The sequence below is a fragment of the Medicago truncatula genome, chromosome 4, assembly GCF_003473485.1.
Source record: "Medicago truncatula cultivar Jemalong A17 chromosome 4, MtrunA17r5.0-ANR, whole genome shotgun sequence".
Taxonomy (NCBI): domain Eukaryota; kingdom Viridiplantae; phylum Streptophyta; class Magnoliopsida; order Fabales; family Fabaceae; genus Medicago; species Medicago truncatula.
In genome coordinates, this window is record NC_053045.1 from 3,801,434 (window position 1) to 3,823,343 (window position 21,910).

The 21,910-nt window shown below is 32.1% G+C and overlaps 2 protein-coding genes and 2 long non-coding RNA genes across 4 annotated transcripts; all 4 read left to right on the forward strand.

The window, feature by feature from the left end:
- The first annotated feature begins 557 nt into the window (after positions 1–557).
- Positions 558–1,269, forward strand: LOC120580024 (uncharacterized). The gene is made up of 2 exons (XR_005645642.1): positions 558–696; positions 963–1,269. It is a non-coding gene; the product is annotated as an uncharacterized lncRNA (long non-coding RNA).
- Positions 1,270–13,397: 12,128 nt separating this feature from the next.
- Positions 13,398–14,311, forward strand: LOC25491412 (glutathione S-transferase T2). Its single transcript, XM_039833822.1, has 2 exons — positions 13,398–14,057; positions 14,177–14,311. The coding sequence occupies exons 1-2, from the start codon at positions 13,398–13,400 to the stop codon at positions 14,309–14,311; spliced, it is 795 nt and encodes a 264-aa protein (XP_039689756.1).
- A 643-nt stretch (positions 14,312–14,954) lies between these two features.
- On the forward strand, positions 14,955–16,136 carry LOC112421043 (uncharacterized). The gene has a single exon (XM_024781019.2). It carries the CDS (start codon positions 15,054–15,056, stop codon positions 16,128–16,130), a length of 1,077 nt encoding a protein of 358 aa, XP_024636787.2. The 5' UTR covers positions 14,955–15,053; the 3' UTR covers positions 16,131–16,136.
- A 4,927-nt stretch (positions 16,137–21,063) lies between these two features.
- LOC120580265 (uncharacterized) lies at positions 21,064–21,826 on the forward strand. Its single transcript, XR_005645963.1, has 2 exons — positions 21,064–21,176; positions 21,516–21,826. It is a non-coding gene; the product is annotated as an uncharacterized lncRNA (long non-coding RNA).
- The last annotated feature ends 84 nt before the right edge of the window (positions 21,827–21,910 follow it).

Below are 21,910 nucleotides of genomic sequence, written 5' to 3' on the forward strand. Positions count from 1 at the left end.
CAAACATAGAACCCAGATTTTATTGAAAAAGTCCCCTAAAAATTGACACTATTGACATCTTTATTAGGGACAATATTGACTTTTTATAACATAAAAGGATTGAACGGGAAAAAAAGGATAAAGAATGTGTTACCTGATAATAACATAAATGATTAAATTGGAGAAAAAAAGATAAAGTCGAGTGTTGCCTAAAATTGAGTCAAGGGACGAATTGTGTTATTTTTCCTAAATTCTTTCTCAATATAGTTAAGTTAATTTCATTTAAATATCAAAACACACAATCTAGATATTAAAACTAAAATTAGTCAATTTCCCCATTTTTTAAAAAAGAATATCATTTTGTATTTATAAAATTTACTATATTGATTAATTTAACTTTTTGAATCTGACCTATTATTAATGTTTTCATATTGGTAATAATAAATTAATCAATATATAGATATATTTTATTTATATTAAAAGATAATAAAAATATATACATTTATAATTATATATATGATTAATAGTCAAATGAAATTTAATGATATTCAATAAAGTAAAAGTATAATACACTTTTGATGCCTATATAATAGAAGTGATGTTAGTTTTACTTATTACAAGAAATAAAATAGAACGTGAAATCAAACAAAATGGCATTTCAAACCAATCAATCTTATCTATTTGATATACTCTGCATTTTTATGATGATGAGTTCAGGTAAGGACATAAATTAGTTTTACCTAATGAATTGAATTTTCAATATAAAATTTACTACATAAAATGAAAATTGTTATTGAATGTTATATGATGTTCTTAGTCTCCAAATTAAAAAAAAAAAAAAAAAAAAAAAAAAAAAAAAAAAACTTGGTTATTGGTATGACTCAAAAACTCTTATGAAGTAGTATTGTTTTTATGAATCTTTTACAAAATTCAATAATAATGATACATGCATAATATATAATTTTTATTTTGAATTTATTCAGGATTCGTTGCTAGTGTGGTGGTACCTCCAGGAGGAGTATGTACGGTGCCTTGCACTGCAACTTGTGATAGAGATTGTCACGACAAGGGATTTCAGAAAAGTGGATGCTTTACTCATCTTGAGAAGACGACTTGTTGTTGTTTTCACTAATGAGTTCTATTGTATCATTGCAATCAAAATAAAGAAATAAAAATGCTCTTGAACATGGCATTGAAACTTACAATGTGTAAGAATCTCTATAAAAACTATGAACATGATTGTCAACGTGTGTGATTCAAAATAAGATCTAATTTATATAATTTTCATTCTCTCTTTGATGGTTTATTGTGAAAGTATTTCAATGATTTCGATATTAAGCTTTAATCAAACTTACTACTTCTAAAACTAACTTTTTTTCTACTTTTAAATTATCACATTCAAACAAAACTTTCATATATATTTAATTGCACTCAAAAGTATGCAGTTGTGGAAGAAAAATTTGATCTCAATTGAATTAAATTATTAACAAAATTTTGAGAAATTTATATTAAGTATTTGAACGGACCAATAAGATTGCTTGATTGTCCAATCATAGTACATGTATATGTTCATAATGGAGGATGAAAAATTAATAAGGAACAATTGACATTTTTATGGAAATATTACAAGTATCTTACAAAGTATTAACATGAATGATCAAGTCATTCGAACAAAACATAAGAGTCCAATACATCTTTGTTGACGACCATCAATTTGTCTAATCATAACATTGGCATCCACAAAAACCATTCTTGTTATTTAAATTAAATTAAGAATTTTTTTTTTTTTTACGAAAACATGACTACTTCATTTCATTCAAATAAAAGGCTTCATACATATTGCATCCTCTGGTTTATTTTTAACTTAGAAAAATATTTTTCAGAAAAACCTACATAATTCAAACCTCCTTTCTTGTGTTTTTCTCACATTAACTCTTTTAATGCAACTTTTTCAACAAAGTAAGCTTCTGAGTCTCAAAGTACCTTCCACAATTAAGGGAAATATATTTTGAGAATTTTTTTAAAAAGAGAGGTCACCCAGAGAATCAAATGTTTCATATTATTGGTTTGAAGACGATGGTCTTAAAACAACAAGCTTATTGTGATTTGTCCTCGAGTTCTTTTGTACTCTTTGAAATATACACACATAATTGAACATTCATTTGTTGTCGCACATAGGTCAAAATAAATCATAATAGTGAATTGAATAACAAGATAAGTCAACCTTAGTCGTCTCACAAGGATCTCTAAATCAATTGTCACTAAAGTTAAGAACAAACGAAAGAAATAAATTAAGGTGGGGAGTGAGATATCAATTGATCAACAATGTCAGAAAACCACAGTTAACCTAATGACCAGATTCAATCAAACATATAACCAAGTGTAGTAGATCATATCAATCTCTATTTGGAAATAAACCAAAGTATTAGCATGAAAAACGATTTTGCAAACAAAAATCAAAGAGATGAAAGATTGAACGGAAAAGAAATTGAATCTAAAAAATGAACTAAACATAAAAATAAAAACTCAAGACTGTTATAAAAGAACTCCAAAATCAATGGATTGATAGAAAGTTTTAGCTTTCCATCAATGGTTTCTCAAGAAACAAAATAACCTATTCAATTTCGTTCACTTCCCAAACAATGGAACAAGTAATTTAATCCGCTCCGTCGTATGATACCTAAACAATGGAATGGAATATTTATTACATTTCGCTCCGCTCCATTTTGTTCCGTCAATCAAAACAGAGCCTAAGGGATACAACTCTAACTTAAATTTAAAGATTATTTTTAATTGAAATTTTCTAATTTATTTTTGCGTCTTTTTGGGTTCTCTTGTTCTCTTAGTCAGTCATCGTTCTCCCGCTCTCTCTTTCATGTTACTCAATTGTCAAATTTTTGTTGTTCTTCAATATTTTTCAAATCATATAAAGTTTGTTGTTAAAAAATCGTTTTTCTCTTTTCAAGCTATTTGCACTAATTTATTTTTTTCTTTTCCTCCTACTTTCAAATTAATCTTTCCTTGGATTCCACCAAGTTCAATCGGGTGTGCATAAGTGGAAGCTGCTGAAGTGGATAAAATAGTCACAAGGAAGGGGGGGTTTGAATTGTGACCCTTTAAAAATTAAACCTGTAAATTGATTCTCAAGTTTGAAACTTGGAATGGTTAAGTTAACAGCAGACTTCAGAACGTTCTGATGTCTGAGTGCAAAAACAGTTTAATAAGGTAAATGTGTTTGTGTGTGTTGTGTATGCAATAAGTAAAGAGTATAGGGAAGAGAGAATAAACACACAGAGAATTTATAGTGGTTCACCCAATGTGGGTTAGTCCACTCCTCACAATCTTGTGAGAGTTTCCACTATGATGCTTGAGATAACCTCTCAAATCCTGCACCTTACAATCTTTGTTCACCTGAACAATTACAATTCTGTATTCTCTAAGCCTCAGCAGGCTTGCACCTTGTTGCTAAGTTAACCACTTAGACTTTTACAACCTTTGCTCAAACTAACACTTTAGTACCCCTAAAGCTAGATGAGACTTTGTTACAATTTGTATGGAGGTTGAATGTTTGTGAATCAAACAAAGGAGAAGGAAGAAGTTATCATTCAGATAACAGAAAGTATTGATTTGCACTAAGTAAACGAAAGCCTTAGAGATTGATCAATTTCAGTTTTGCAAAAGCTTCAAACAATCTTTGTTGTTTTCTTGTATGCTTTGCAATGGTGCAAGTAATGCTGAGCCTTTGATCTCTATTTATAGAGTTTTTGGGCTCATATAGCCGTTGTAAGGTGACCAATGGTGTTATGCCATGTGTCTTGGGCCCCACAAGCTTTTACTTGAAAATCTGGGTGAACATTCTGAACATCAGAATGTTGTTGAGTTCCCAGGATGAACATCAGAATGTTGCTGTGTTCTTCATCATAATGTTTGATATTCATGATGTTCTTCATCTGGGTTCATCCAGGATGAATGTCAGATGAGTTTATGGGTCCATTCCATACGTGACATAAGATATGTTCAAGTTTTATCCTTCAAAAGTTACTTCTCCAAATGCATCAAAAGTTGCTTGAAAAAGTAGGATAAAGTTGAACCAAATCTGTCTTGGATTTGGTGCAAGAGAGAGAGGATAGTGGATCTGCAATCTTCAGGCCCATGCTTCAAGGAGAGTTGCTTGATTCATCTCAGAGTACACGTTATCTCTGATGCAAGATCTCCTTTTCTAGCTTTTTCCACCTTTCCACCAACTACACTGTTCATGGCTGGAAGCATGTGCAGAAGTGAACATTCTGATCTCAGAATGTTCTATTTGTTCTTACTTTAGGTTGATTTATAAGACTTAACTTTTAATGTAATCAAACCTAATAGTAAGATACAACTGAATTGCAGTGAATGCATCATCTAGGACAATATTCTCTTTGGAATATTCCTAGTACTTTAATGTTCATAGTCTTGGATGAACATTAAAGATCTTTTTGACATAGATCCTTGTCCATGCCTTTATTTGTTGATAGATCCATGCAGATGTACTTTTCTGGACCTTTTATTCATGTCAAGTGTACTTGTATGCTCTTCACGTTCTTGATGAATCTGGGTAGCTTCTGAACAACCTTCTGAACTGGGTTGCTTCTGAGCAACCTTCTGAACTGGGTTGCTTCTGAACTATCATCAGAACGTTCTGATCAACTTTCTGATCAACATTCTGAACTAACTTTCTGAACTTCAGAGTTAGTTCATGGATTCAATGTCCTTTGATTTTATGCATCTTGGTATGATTCAAACCTTGTTTCTGTCTTAGTGAAAACACTCAAGAGCACAAGTTAAATACCAAGGAATTAATCAAAGTCCATTTAATCCTTAATCATTAAAGTTTATTATCTTTAAAATTAATCAGGGATTTTGCCTCAACAGCTGCTACAATCTTCGATGACATGACATTCAAGGACTACCATGGATCATGTTGTCCAAGGTGTTATCGTGGTGGTCTTCTTGGCTCCTTATAACACCGGCTCTCAGATTCCTAAACATGATCCGTTGTGGCTTGTTGCTGCAAGATCACGTGTTTATCATGTTATTTAGCTTGTGGACGATTTTTTATATAATATTTGTGTTTCTTTTTTAAGAAGTTAAATTAGCCCACCTAAATTGACACTAGGGGGAATCGAACTTTAAACCTTAAGACGGAACACTAGGTTATAACCGAGTTTAGTATCCAAAAATGAAAATCGGGGAAAGTACCTCCCTTTAAGAACTCTAGCAACCAGAGATTCAGGTTTAGACAGAAAACTCCATCCTTGCTTAGCTACCATAGTGAGATTAAAAGCTTCGAAGTTTTGAAACCCCGTTCCCCCAAACTCTTTGGGGCATGCCACGCGTTCCCAAGCCATCCATTTAATCCTTCGGTTGTTACTCCTTCCTCCCCACCAAAACGTGTTGATCATCTTCTCAATACCATCTATAACTGAATTCGGCAGAAGGTAAATACTCATTATGTATGAAGGAATAGATTGTAACACAGATTTGATCATAACTTCCTTGCCCGCCTTCGATAATGCTCATCCCTTCCACGCATTTATTCATCTCGAAATGCGATCCTTGATAAAAGAAAAAACTGACCTCTTATCTCTGCCAATCATCGAGGGTAACCCTAAATACTTTCAGGTACTCATCGCATGCCGGACGCCAATAATCCGTGACAGATCCTCCTACGTCGCCCCACTCATATTGCGACTGAAATACACCTCAGACTTTGATAAATTTATTTCTTGTCCAGATGTTGTCTCATAAGTTTGGAGAATAGTGAGTAAACGTTGTGGTTCAATCACATTTGCCCTGCAAAACAAGAAACAATCATCTGAAAACAGCATATGGGACACCACTAGAGCACCACGACAAACTTGTACCCCATGATTAATACCTCCATTAAATGCCTTATGAATAAATATGATGATAAAGGGTCACCCTGGAGCAACCCTCGGCCGGGTACAATAGACCCCACCCTATCAAAGTTCATAAGCACCGAATAAGTAACAGAACTAACACACATCATCATCCACATAAGTAAGTATTCTTAAAAGATGACAAATGACAAACTTGCCAAAATAATGAGTTTGTTTTATTATTATCTATAGATTTTGTGGAGCTCATACCTTCTTTTTTTTCTTTTTCTTTTTTTCACTTGGACAATCTTATTTATTTCAGTTTCAATAGTAAAAGTGTTATCTATGTCGCATAAAAACAATTTACAAAATAATTACCAATTTTGATTAGACCATTTTTTTATATAAATTTATTGCAAATTTATACGATTTGTTCCTTAATTTAATTTCAAGCACCACTTTCGTCGTTTATCTTTTTTTTTTCTTCACGATTTAATCCTTTATGTTATAATCAGATAACATTTTCGTCATTTATCTTGGTTTTTCTCAATTTAATCCTTCATGTTATAAAATATCAACAATGTTATACCTTTTTATCAAAAAAAAAAATCATCAAAAAAGAACTTAGAAAAAAATCATCAAACTCATAAACAAACCCAAATCTTAATCATAAAAACATAGAACCCATATTTTATCGAAAAAATCCCTTAAAAATTAACACAATATTGACATCTTTTTTAGGGACAGTATTGATAATTTATAACATAAAGGATTGAACGGGCAAAAAAAGGATAAAGAACGTGTTACCTGATAATAACATAAATGATTAAATCGGAGAAAAAAAAGATAAATGACGAGAATGTTACCTAAAACTGAGTTAAGGTACTAGTTTTGTGATTTTTCCTAAATTCTTTCTCAATATAGTTAAGTTAATTTAATTTAAATATCAAAACTCACAATCTAGATATTAAAACTAAAATTAGTCCATTTCCCTTTTTTTTTAAAAGGAATATCATTTTGTATTTATAAAATTTACTATATTGATTAATTTAACTTTTTGAATCTGACCTATTATTAATGTTTTCATATTGGTAATAATAAATTAATCAATATATAGATATATTTTATTTATATTAAAAGATAATAAAAATATATACATTTATAATTATATATATGATTAATAGTCAAATGAAATTTAATGATATTCAATAAAGTAAAAGTATAATACACTTTTGATGCCTATATAATAGAAGTGATGTTAGTTTTACTTATTACAAGAAATAAAATATAACGTGAAATCAAACAAAATGGCATTTCAAACCAATCAATCTTATCTATTTGGTATTCTCTGCATTTTTATGATGATGAGTTCAGGTAAGGACATAAATTAGTTTTACCTACTGAATTAAATTTTAAATATAAAATTTACTACATCAAATGAAAATTGTTATTGAATGTTATATGGTGTTCATAGTCTCCATATTAAAAAAAAAAAAAAAAAAACTTGGTTATTGGTATGACTCAAAAACTCTTATGAAGTAGTATTGTTTTTATGAATCTTTTACAAAATTCAATAATAATGATACATCCATAATATATAATTTTTATTTTGAATTTATTCAGGATTCGTTGCTAGTGTGGTGGTACCTCCAGGAGGAGTATGTACGGTGCCTTGCACTGCAACTTGTGATAGAGATTGTCACGACAAGGGATTTCAGAAAAGTGGATGCTTTACTCATCTTGAGAAGACGACTTGTTGTTGTTTTCACTAATGAGTTCTATTGTATCATTGCAATCAAAATAAAGAAATAAAAATGCTCTTGAACATGGCATTGAAACTTACAATGTGTAAGAATCTCTATAAAAACTATGAACATGATTGTCAACGTGTGTGATTCAAAATAAGATCTAATTTATATAATTTTCATTCTCTCTTTGATGGTTTATTGTGAAAGTATTTGAATGACTTCGATATTAAGCTTTAATCAAAATTACTACTTATAAAACTAACTTTTTTTCTACTTTTAAATTATCACATTCAAACAAAACTTTCATATATATTTAATTGCACTCAAAAGTATGCAGTTGTGGAAGAAAAATTTGGTCTCAATTGAATTAAATTATTAACAAGATTTTGAGAAATTTATATTAAGTATTTGAACGGACCAATAAGATTGCTTGATTGTCCAATCATAGTACATATATATGTTCATAATGGAGGATGAAAAATTAATAAGAAACACTTAAAATTTTTATGGAAATATTACAAGTATCATACAAAGTATTGACAAGAATGATCAAGTCATTCAAACTAAACATAAGAGTCCAATACATCTTTGTTGACGACCATCAATTTGTCTAATCATAACATTGGCATCCTCAAAAATCATTCTTGTTATTTAAATTTAATTAAGAAAATATTTTTTTTTACGAAAACATGACTACTTCATTTCATTCAAATAAAAGGCTTCATATATATTGCATCCTCTGGTTTATTTTTAACTTAGAAAAATATTTTTCAGAAAAACCTACATAATTCAAACCTCCTTTCTTATGTTTTTCTCACATTAATTCTTTTAATGCAACTTTTTCAACAAAGTAAGCTTCTGAGTCTCAAAGTACCTTCCACAATTAAGGGAAATATATTTTGAGAATTTTTTTAAAAAGAGAGGTCCCCTAGAGAATCAAATGTTTCATATTATTGGTTTGAAGACGATGGTCTTAAAACAACAAGCTTATTGTGATTTGGCCTCGGGTTCTTTTGTACTCTTTGAAATATACACACATAATTGAACATTCATTTGTTGTCGCAAATAGGTCAAAATAAATCATAATAGTGAATGTAATAACAAGATAAGTCAACCTTAGTCGTCTCACAAGGATCTCTAAATCAATTGTCACTAAAGTTAAGAACAAACGAAAGAAATAAATTAAGGTGGGGAGTGAGATATCAATTGATCAACAATGTCACAAAACCACAGTTACCTAATGACCAGATTCAATCAAACATATAACCAAGTGTAGTAGATCATATCAATCTCTATTTGAAATAAACCAAAGTATTAGCATGAAAAACGATTTTGCAAACAAAAATCAAAGAGATGAAAGATTGAACGGAAAAGAAATTGAATCTAAAAAATGAACTAAACATAAAAATAAAAACTCAAGACTGTTATAAAAGAACTCCAAAATCAATGGATTGATCGAGAGTTTTAGCTTTCCATCAATGGTTTCTCAAAAAACAAAATAACCTATTCAATTTCGTTCACTTCCCAAACAATGGAACAAGTAATTTAATCCGCTCCGTCGTATGATACCCAAACAATGGAATGGAATATTTATTCCATTCCGCTCCGCTCCATTTTGTTCCGTCAATCAAAACAAAGCCTAAGGGATACAACTCTAACTTAAATTTAAAGATTATTTTTAATTGAAATTTTCTAATTTATTTTTACGTCTTTTTGGGTTCTCTTGTTCTCTTAGTCAGTCATCGTTCTCCTGCTCTCTCTTTCATGTTACTCAATTGTCAAATTTTTGTTGTTCTTCAATATTTTTCAAATCATATAAAGTTTGTTGTTAAAAAATCGTTTTTCTCTTTTCAAGCTTTTTGCACTAGTTTATTTTTTTCTTTTCCTCCTACTTTCAAATTAATCTTTCCTTGAATTCCACCAAGTTCAATCAGGTGTGCATAAGTGGAAGCTGCTACAATCTTCGAAGATATAACATCCATGGACTACCATGGATCATGTTGTCCAAGGTGTTATCGTGGTGGTATTCTTGGCTCCTTATAACACCGGCTCTCAGATTCCTAAACATGATCCGTTGTGGCTCGTTACTGCAAGATCACGTGTTTATCATGTTATTTAGCTTGTGGACGATTTTTTATATAATATTTGTGTTTCTTTTTTAAGAAGCTAAATTAGCCCACCTAAATTGACACCGGGGGGAATCGAACTTTAAACCTTAAGCGGAACACTAGGTTATAACCGAGTTTAGCATCCAAAAATGAAGATCGGGGAAAGTACCTCCATTTAAGAACTCTAGCAACCAGAGATTCAGGTTTAGAAAGAAAACTCCATCCTTGCTTAGCTACCATAGTGAGATTAAAAGCTTTGAAATTCCGAAACCCCATTCCCCCAAACTGTTTGGGGCATGCCACACGTTCCCAAGCCATCTATTTAATCCTTCGGTTGTTACTCCTTCCTCCCCACCAAAACGCATTGATCATCTTCTCAATATCATCTATAACTGATTCGGCAAAAGGTAAATACTCATTATGTATGAAGGAATAGATTGTAACACAGATTTGATCATAACACTTCCTTGCCCACCTTCGATAATGTTCATCCCCTCCACGCATTTATTCATCTCGAAATGTGATCCTTGATAAAAGAAAAAACGGACCTCATATCTCTACCAATCATCGAGGGTAACCCCAAATACTTTTCGGTACCCATCGCATGCCGGACGCCAATAATCCGTGACAGATCCTCCTTTGCCGCCCCACTCATATTGCGACTGAAATACACCTCGGACTTTGATAAATTTATTTCTTGTCCAGATGTTGTCTCATATTAAATTAAGGTTATTCTTATCTACTATCTATATTAAGGTAAGGTTATTCTTATTACAACAATTCACAAGTGTCATTCTCTTATGTGTGTGTCTGTCACTTGATATAGTGAGAAGAAATTTTCAATCTTTATCATTATCTTCCTCCTACGATAAGAATGTTTAAATCAGACCCATGCAAAATGAACATTTAAATATAAGAATTAATTGGACTAAAATCTAATAGATTTTGGTAAAACGTCCATTCAATATTTTTTTATTATATTATTAAAAAAACAATACACAGATCTTAGTAAATTGTATTATTTTTTTATAGGTTGTTTTTACTTTAGAAAATCAACTTGAAAAATGGTTACAAATATTCCTATTCATATTTACTATTATTCATCAAACTACATGTTAGTTTTATGTATATTAAAATATGAAAGTCATTATCTAAGTCGTGATGACATCTCGTGCTTAGCACTATACTAGTATGTATATATAATCGGACCTCAATATCGTTACAACAAAACTCCCTTACCATTGGACTGATCTAGGGACTACAAACAACTTTCAATACCCATGTTAAATGTATACTAGTATGTATACATTTAACGAAAACTTGAGCAATGTAGGACTACAATCAACTTTCAATACCCATTGTCACGTCTACACTACTAAAAAAGAAAAACTTAGTGAGAGAATTTTAGAGAGGAAAAACGTGAAATTCCTCTCTAATTTCGTCACTAAAATTTGCGACCAAGGAATTTGTGAGGGAATTTATTTTTTTTAGCCACCAAATTCCCTCCCTAATTTTGCTTTTTCTAATAGTGATAATGTGGACGTGGATACAATTCTCAAATTGTAGTCCTTAACCAGACTTTAATCCCATGTTAAATGGACTTAAATATTCAAGCTCATTAACAATCTGATAACTTAAGCAATGTAAGACTCCAAACGAACTACAAATAACTTTCAATAGTTGCCACAATCCTTTAAAATCCAACATTTGAATCCATATGAACATACCTTTATATATTTGATTGAAAAAACTATAAACTTTGAGAGGTTTAATATTATTGTCTATGAATGGGTACATCTTGAAGCAAATAAGAATTGGGTGGGAGTAATAATTGGGAAATCTAAGAGCATCAAACACTATTGTTAATTTGGGTCGAAGATTAGTTATTGTTTCCCTTAAAAAAACACTAATTATTGTTTATCGCTTGCTATTAACTTTTTTGTTGGTGTGGGTTTAAACATTGAATCCAATTTTTGTTTGTGATGTTGGATTTAAACCGACTATTTTGTTAAGGTTTTATGGTTTTCTTGTTGGTTTAATAGATCATGAATGTTTGAAGTTTTAAATGATAATTTTATGTTTCCCTTATTAGAATTGTTAGTTTTATATTTTGATTTCTTTGAATGGTTTTTATTTTATTTTGAGTTAAATATATTTTTAGTCCTTATAAATATATAAACTTTTCGTTTTAGTTCCTCTAAAATTTTCCTTTAACTTTTAGTCCTTATAAAATTTTCAATCACTACTTTTGGTCCCTATTTTTAAGTTAATTTTTGTATTTTTAAATAAAATTGTGCAGAAATGTTAAGAATATTGTAAAAAAAATTCCCAAAAAAAACTAGAATTTTTTAGAAAAAACACAAATTAAATATGAATTTTTAACCTTAAAAAATATAAAAATTCATATTAAATTCATGTTTTGTTAAAAAATTCTAAATTTTTTTGGGAGAGATTCTTATAATAATTAGAATTTTTCTTGAAAAATTTCATTAAAAAGTATTAATTCTATATATGAGTTTACTTTAAAAGAGGGACCAAAAGTAAAGATGAAATTTTTTTAAGGGACTAAAAAGTTGAAGGAAAATTTTAAAGGGACTAAAACGAAAAGTTGGTATATTTATAGGGACTAAAAACATATTTAACCCTTTTATTTTACATGTTTTAAAGTTGTTTAGAACTTATCAATTATTTTTCATAGATTTCTTTTTTTGACGTGGCACCCCGCCAATCCACCATGAAAAGGGACATGTGAGATTTTAAACCCACGACGACTAGTGGTCCACATTACTCTGCCTTTTATTTTTGCAGGTCAATCACGGGCGATACGAAATAGGCTGGACCGTTTTGTCATCAACAACCTTCGGTGATCCTAATTGCACTAGGCCTACAACTTATGTTGTAGGGTTACTATGTAGGTTTACAAGTCCTAATAAGACCATGTGCAATGGGGGTGTTGAACCCCATATTCAACAAGCAAACCATTGGAGAGGGGGGTGTTGAAAGTGAGCTGGAGGAAAGAGATGATGAATACATTCAATAGGTTGAATCCTGACGCCGGAAGCCACGTGGCGCGCTCGGATTGGGCTTTTTTGGCGCGTGCGTTACACGCGCCGACAAGGCGCGTCTGTGACAGAGGGACGCGGAGAGAGAAACTGTTTTGGATAGATGCTGCCACGCGTCGCTTTCTGGTTGGCTGGCTTGGATTTTTATCTTCTTAATACTTTGGACTCAATTATTTCATTGCAAATAATTTTTTTTAATTTTTTTTTTTTCACCAAAATTCGTGATTTTTTTTTCTCTATAAATAGAGACTTGGATCATTTGATTTGGACACAGAAAAAAAAACCATAATTTTCACTCTCTTAATCTTATTATTAGCATTTCTTTTGAAGTTTTAGTCTTTAATTAGTGAAATGGATCCCACTAACAATCAATCCAACACCCAAAATTCTTCTGATTACCCTTTTAGCTACCAAAATCAATTTCCCAACTCACATCCTCAAAACCCAAATCAATTTCCCAACCAATATCCTCAAAACCCAAATCAATTCCTCAACCAACATCCTCAAAACCCAAATCAATTCCCCAACCAAAATCCTCAAAACATGTCTAATTTTGGTTTTGCCTCAAATTTCAATCACCCATCCTTTGTTCCAAACAACTTTAATCCATATTTTAGATCTATGATGGGATATTCATCTCAAACACCCCCATTTAATGGTTATATGCCAATGGTGAATGAAAATTTTCAGAGTGTTGGTGAATATCCTGAATTTTCATCACAAATAAATCGTGGTGGAATGACACGAGATAATGAAGTTGGTCCAACTCCAGAGGATACAACTCCAAAGAGCAAGAGAAACCAACAACCATCATGGAACACTGAACAAAATTTGGTGTTAATTAGTGGGTGGATAAAATATGGAACATGCAGTGTTGTCGGAAGAAACCAGACAAGTGAATCATATTGGGGTAAAATTGCTGAGTATTGTAACGAGCATTGCTCATTCGATTCTCCGCGCGATGTAGTTGCATGCCGAAACCGTTTTAATTATATGAACAAATTAATAAATAAATGGGTTGGTGCTTATGATAGCGCTAAGCGTATGCAAGGAAGCGGTTGGTCGGAAGATGATGTTTTCAAAAAAGCTCAAGAATTATATGGATGTGGGAAGAATGTTCAATTTACTTTAATGGAAGAATGGCGCGCTCTCCGAGATCAACCACGGTATGGTAGTCAAGTGGGAGGAAATGTTGACTCAGGAAGTAGTGGATCTAAGAGATCTTACGAGGACTCTGTAGGATCTAGTGCTCGTCCAATGGGTAGGGATGCAGCTAAAAAAAAGGTAAGAAGAAAAGCAAGGGCGAGACATTGGAGAAGGTGGAAAAGGAATGGGTTCAATTCAAAGAATTAAAAGAGCAAGAGATTGAACAATTGAAAGAGTTAACTTTGGTGAAACAACAGAAAAACAAGTTGCTGCAAGAAAAGACTCAAGCTAAAAAAATGAAAATGTATCTAAAGTTAAGGGACGAAGAGCATCTCGATGACCGGAAGAATGAGCTGTTGGGGAAGTTGGAGCGTGAGCTGTTTGAAAATTAATTTTAATCAAATATTTGTTTGTATTCAGTCAACATTATCAGTGTTGTCTAGTCCCAACTGTTTGCTTTAATATTTGTCAGTGTTGTCTAGTCCGTAGTGTTTGCTTTAATAATTATCAGAGTGTTGTCTACTCGTCACTGTTTGCTTTAATAATTATCAGAGTGTTGTCTAGTCCGTAGTGTTTGCTTTAATAATTATCAGAGTGTTGTCTACTCGTCACTGTTTGCTTTAATAATTATCAGAGTGTTGTCTAGTCCGTAGTGTTTGCTTTAATAATTATTAGAGTGTTGTCTACTCGTCACTGTTTCCTTTAATAATTATCAGAGTGTTGTCTAGTCGTCACTGTTTGCTTTAATAATTATCAGTGTTTGCTTTAATACAATACAATAACTTATTTCGAATCCGTCAGTGTCCACCACACAATGTACTTATATATAGGGACTCATGTCTACTTCCAATATCACAAATCTCATTCCTATCTATTTCCAATATCACAAATCTCATTCCTATCTATTTCCAATATCACCAAAGACTATCAATGGATCCTTTTGATATCGAAGCCTACAAACAAAAACGTGATATTGAAGACACTTATATCGTCAACCGATTTATTCAGCGTCGAAAAGAATTAGAGGAAGGTAGTGGATCTCGTAGTAGAAAATATTTAAATAGAGATCATGCAGCGGCAAACCAAAGACTCATTGACGACTACTTTGCCAATGAGCCTACATATGACGATGCAATGTTTCGTCGTCGGTACCGGATGCAAAAGCATGTTTTCCTTCGAATCGTTGGAGACCTTTCAATTACTGATAACTACTTCACCCAGCGAGTTGATGCCGCCAACAAAGAAGGTATATCACCGTTAGCAAAATGTACCACAGCAATGCGAATGTTAGCATATGGCGTGGCAGCAGATGCGGTCGATGAATACATCAAAATAGGAGGTACTACAGCATTGGAGTGCTTACGTAGATTCTGTAAAGGAATCATACGATTGTATGAGGAAGTGTACCTGAGAGCACCAAACCAAGATGACCTTCAAAGAATACTACATGTTAGTGAAATGCGGGGGTTCCCAGGGATGATCGGGAGTATTGACTGCATGCACTGGGAGTGGAAAAATTGTCCTAAAGCATGGGAAGGTCAATTCACCAGGGGGGATAAGGGAACCACCACAGTTATTCTTGAAGCAGTTGCATCTCATGATCTATGGATCTGGCATGCCTTTTTTGGATGTCCAGGAACGTTGAACGATATCAATGTTCTAGACCGGTCACCGGTGTTTGATGATGTGGAACAGGGAAAGGCTCCACGGGTGAATTTCTTTGTGAATCAACGTCCCTATAATATGGCATACTATCTAGCTGATGGTATCTACCCTTCTTATCCAACTTTCGTCAAATCAATTAGACTTCCTCAAAGTGAACCTGATAAGTTATTCGCAAAACATCAGGAGAGCTGTCGGAAGGACATCGAACGTGCTTTTGGAGTGCTTCAAGCTCGATTTAAAATCATCCGTGAACCAGCTCGCTTGTGGGACATAGCCGATTTGGGTATCATCATGAGGTCATGCATCATATTGCATAATATGATTGTTGAGGATGAACGAGATACATATGCTCAACGTTGGACCGATTTTGAGCAATCCGAGGGAAGTGGATCTAGTACAGCACAACCATACTCGACCGAGGTGTTACCCACTTTTGCAAATCATGTGCGTGCTAGATCCGAGTTGCGTGATCCAAATGTTCATCACGAATTGCAAGCAGATCTAGTGAAGCACATATGGACAAAGTTTGGAATGTTTCACGATTGAAGATGATTTGTATCGAACTAAGTAAATTACTTGTGTGTTGTGTGCTTGTTTGTTGTCTTGCATTTTAAGCTATTTGTGTGACCCGTACTTAGTTTGTTGTATTGCATTTTATTTATGTTAAGAAAATAAAAATAAATTATTTAAATAAATTTTGTTTTTACAAAAAAAAAAAATTGTTAAGTGTTTCTTCATTTTAATTTAATTATAATCGATAATTGTAATTTTATATAATTATAAAAACAAAAATATAAAATTAAATAAGAATAAGAAATAAAAGGTGGTGGGGTAGGGTGTTGAATAAAAAACCATTGGAGAGGTAAAAATTGAAAGGGTGTTGAATTAAGAGAGAGAAAATGATGTGGAGTGTTGGGAATTGAAAAAGTGGGTGTTGAAGGTTGTTGAATTTGTTTTACCATTGTAAATGGTCTAAGTAGCATATGTGTGCAATTGAAGTCACAAGGTCGCTATAAGGACTATGAACCTAAGATGATTTCACCAAGATTTATGTGTTGTACTAGAAAGTCATCATGACATTGACTATTATCAGAAGTTTTTCATTGTACTAATAAATTACAGTGATGTTGGTTAGTTTACAGTTATGCCTGAAAGTTATAGCGGTGTTGATTAGAACAACATTTTAGATATTCCTAATTATGAAAACTGAATTATGGTCATATTAATCTAATATGATAGTGTCGCGGCTATTATAAAATAAATAAAAGGATCATACGAGGTAAGAAGAAAATTGACCAATTCTTTGACGAATGGATTAATATGAGAGAAAGATTGATCGATCGTTTGACGAAATGATTGGCAAGGGGAAAGGTTTTGAAAAACCTCAAAGAATGAGACTAGTGCCAAGGTACCGTTTAATTTGGGAAAGTAAACTTTTTCCTCATCATAAAAAAGTTAAGTTTTAACTATTAGATTAAATAGGATACACAATTTTATCATGATCTCTCAACATTAAATTTTTCCCACATCATCTTCCACCACCACCCTTCTCCCCTACCTCAAACATAGATTGAAATTAAAATTAAAATTAAAATAAAATTTGAAACCAAAGTTAATAATCTACTAAAAATACCAATATATTTTTTAAAAAAAAAATCAAACAAAAGTACATTTGCTTGTTTATCATTACAAAATCCGCATAATCAAAAAATTATAGAAATAATAAATGAATTAATCCTAAGTAATTTCTTATTTGTACAAGAACAGTGGAAGAGTAACTAAGCTATTTCAATTGCAATGTTCTTCAAACAAGGGTTGAGCAAAATAATGTAGAAGGATCATACAAAGCAGGAAGAAGATACTTCCTTCCATGAGCATTGAAACTAGCACCAGTAGTAGAATCAACAAGCAAATCACCAGCATAACCAGGGTAAGCACCTTTACCATAAACACCAGGACAAACTGAAGCAGCTTCAAGAGGTGCTTCAGAAGGACCTTAAAAATATCCATTTCCAAAAGGGTTTGTTGCAGTTCCAGCTAAAGGAGAGATCTAGGTGTTAAACATGGTGGTGGTGGTGGTTATGATGGTCTTGTACGGAGAGAAAGGAGAGAGGAGGAGGTAGAGAGAAAGTGAGAAATGGTTGATGATTTTGTGGTTGAAGAGAGAGGGAGAAAAATCTAGTATTGAGAAAGTATGATAAAAGTGTATTCTTCATTGAATCTAAGTTAAAAACTTACTTTTTCATAATGAAAAAAAAGTTTGTTTTCCCAAATTAAACGGCACCTAGTGCCAATAGTAATGTTCTCAGATGATGGTGACCCAACCAATAGATGTAGATCCCAAGGAATAAGTCCAAAGGATGATACAAATTTATATATAGATGCGGGTCATGCTAAGAATAAATAAATTTGAAATCTCATATATGTTTTGAGCATGATATTATGTGGTGTAAAGAAAAGTTGAACTAATTTCATAATAATAATAAGTTATATGCTCTATTAGGAGTGGGGGTACATAGCTACATAAGTGTAAGTATTCTTGATAGACTCATATGTGTAAATGTGAAAGTTTGGTTGCATCCTACTAAAGTTTGGCAGAACACTTCTGGAACATTCACTATATTGGGATATCATGTCTAGTCGTAATGTACAACCTTTTGAACTACCCCTAAAATTAGGTGTGTAATGCATGTTCAAAAGTAACTATTCACAAAAAATATAAGTTTTTGACAATGTTAACAACTAACTCATACTCAAATTTTTGGAGGATTGTTTTATCTTAAAAATGACAAGGTAAAAATAACTACTACACCATTGAGGCATAGCCACAAATTTTTTTAAAGTGAGCGATTAATTTTGGGACTAAACCTCATATTATTTGAGGAGGAATGTTAGGGTCATATCCTCTAACACACCCCTTTAACACACTCCAATTAAAACATGTCATGTCATCCAATTCTTTTATTCAATCACCTGCTGACCGGTTGAATAAGTTTGAGAATATATTATTACGTAAAAATAAAAAAAGACAAAGATGGGGAGAGAGAGTTCAACGTTTCTGCCTCCTTCAAATCTCGCTTCAAATCTGCCTTTTTCACTTTCTTATGGGGTTCCATCTCTAGTTTTTCTTGGGTTTCATTTTTGTTGTATTTTTTTTTTCTTTCAATCTAGATTGATTTTCAATATTGATTCCTTTTATTTTGGGTACAATGAAGCATACCGTGATCTACGATTGACTTCTATATTGCTTTGTAATTGTAATTGAAAATATGTATAAACATTCATTTGGTAATTGTTTTAGATTTCAATTGAAATCTGGCAAGATATTCTACTCAATGTTGTCAATTGCATTATTTTGGGGAAAACGATTTAGATCTGGATGTCTTCTTTTAGCAGAAGATTGCAAATGGTGTTTGTCAATGAGGAAAAACAATTTAGATCTAGATGTGTTTGTCAATTACTTTAAAAGAGTACAATTTTGCAGAACGTGGAAGGTTGAGACACTCATGGTTTTTTTTTGTTTTTGAAGAAGCTAAATGAATATAATAGAAACAAACAATCCCTCAAGCACAACGAGTACCGAAGGGAACTGAAAAGAGTTAATTACAATACACATCAAGGCTAAAAACAACCATAAATCAAAAATAAAAAAACAGACATTACATGACAGTCTGTAAACAATGTAAATGGTTTTGTCTCCAAAAAGAATAGTCAAAAGCGAACATGACAAAGTTTGCTTTCAACCACCAATAAGTCTGAAGTTTAACCCTTTCAAAAAGAGCTTCAAGATGTTCATTTTGGTTCTGAAAAATCCTCCTGTTACGATCTTTCCAAGAGCACAAAACTGATGAGCATGTGAAAATAGATTGCCATGAAACACAGTAACAATACCAAACCAATTCGTTAACAAGAGCCATAACCGACCATAATGATCACATTGGAAAAAAAAATGGTCTCTTTCCTCCTCCTTACCACACAAGGTCGCGCAAGACACATTGGAAACCTCAAGAACGTTCCTCTTACGCAGGTTGTCCTTTGTTGCAAGTCTATTCAGAAAAAGACGCCATACAAAAATATTAACCTTTAATGGGACCGGTTTAAGCCATAAAAATTGATTAAACTCTGCAGTGATATTGAAGTCCACCGCCGTTAAATAAGAATAAGTTGAATGCACCGTGTAGATTTGAGACGAGTGAAGTCTCCACACCCACCTATCAGTCAAGTCTTCCTGCAAAACAAAGTTAGCCAATCTCGCAACACACTCCCCCACCAACTCTTCCTCCCATGCAAATAATTGCCGCCTCCACCTCCACCTCCACGCTCCCCCATCAACCCCCCATCCTAACAAAAACATCTCCCTCACCGTAACCTCTTTAAATTCCAACAACGCAAAAAGTCTAGAAAAAGACACAGCTAACGGAACATCAAGCAACCAAGGATCCTCCCAAAACATGGTGGTACACCCATCTCCGACCTTCCTAACAATGTTATCAATGTTGAGACACTCATGGTGAAAGGTTGAATTGTGAAAATAAAAAGTTGAAGTCCAAATAATAAAAAATAATATAAAATGAATTGTTCTGTTCTTTTAAAATGAACCGTTAGCATGTAAATATCTTAAAAAAAAAAGTGGATTACATGGCATGTTATACTCCCTCCGGTCCTAAATATAAGAGAATTTTTTTTTTTTTAGGTTCATTGAACTATTAATGTATATGGACTATAATATAAAATAAATACAGTATTAATCAATGGATCGAAAAATGATATCTTCTCTTATATTTAGGACCGGAGGAAATATATTGGAGTGTGTTAAAGGGTGTATTAGAGAGTGTGACCCTAATATTCCTCTCTATGTTGGTTGCTATTGAAACATAATGTTTAATTTAAAAAATATCAATATAAATTGAAACCTTATATTTACTTTTAGAGATAGAATTGGGCTATCAAAGTGTCATTTCTCTTATTTTTGTTGGGTTTTAGTTTCCTCCCTCAACTTGGTATTTTCTTCTTCTTTTTTTATCGATATTTAGAAGTGTGTTGCAGTTGTGAAGTATCAAAATAATGTCAGTCCTTCGTGACAATAAATCTATATTATAGGGACCAAAAATTTATTTAACTCTCTAATTTATAAAAAAAAAATACTATAATTTAACTGAGTTGGCCTTTTTATTAAATTTGGTACATAAAAGTGAACTATAAATTATGAACAGATTGATATAGAATGATTTTACATCCCTTTCCCACTTTATTTTTCAAAAAGAGTGCCATTTTGTAGTCATAAAATATATTCTATTGATTATTTAATTTTTTAATATGATCTCTAATTAATGCTTTCATTTTTTTTTTGACAATAATTAATGCTTTCATATTGATAATAATATATTATAATCAAAAGTGATGTTTCACAAAGTACAAATAATAATATTTTCAATGTTATTAACACATTTTCGATGTCTATTTAATGGAAGTGATGTTAGTCTTGCTCTTTACAAGAATTAAAATACAAGTTGAAATCCTTCAAAATGGCCAATCACACCAATCAATCTTATCTTCTGGGAGTTTTATGCATTTTTCTGATCATCAATTCAGGTAAGGGTAGAAATTAGTTATACATTTTGGAAATACAATTTACTAATCTATTTGTATTTTTTTTCGTTGAATGTTTTATTGTGTTGGTGCCTTCATATTCAAAAGGAGGAAGAAAATAAAATACAAGCTTATTAAATCAGTAAAACTCAACAACTCTTTGATGAAGTTGTATTTTGTTTTCTGAATTTAAAAAAAATAAATAATAATAGTTTACTTATCTAAGAAATACTAGGTGCTTTAAGCAATGCATGGGGTCCAAATAACATTGGATTGAAACCATTTTCTTTTAAAAGGAATCGATAAGATGTGTATCTTAATTATGATTTTTGAATTATTCAGGATTCGTTACCAGTTTGGTAGTTCCTCCGGGAGGACAATGTACAGTACCTTGCATTGCAAATTGTGATAAGGAATGTCGCTCCAAGGGGTTTCAAAGAGGACAATGCTATACTCGTCTTCTGAAGACGAGTTGTTGTTGTTTTCACTAATAAGTTCCATTGTATTATTGTGGTCAAAATAAATAAAACTGCACTAGAACATGACTTTGGAAGAGACAATTTCTAATAATTTTGTGTAAATCAATAAAACTTGTGAACATGATTATCAACGAGTGCAACTCATAATACAATATAGGTTGTTATTTGAATTCTCATTTTTGCAGTTTATTGTCAAAATATTTTAATGATTTCAATTTAATCTTCTTGTTTACACCTAACAATAACCATAATCTTAGT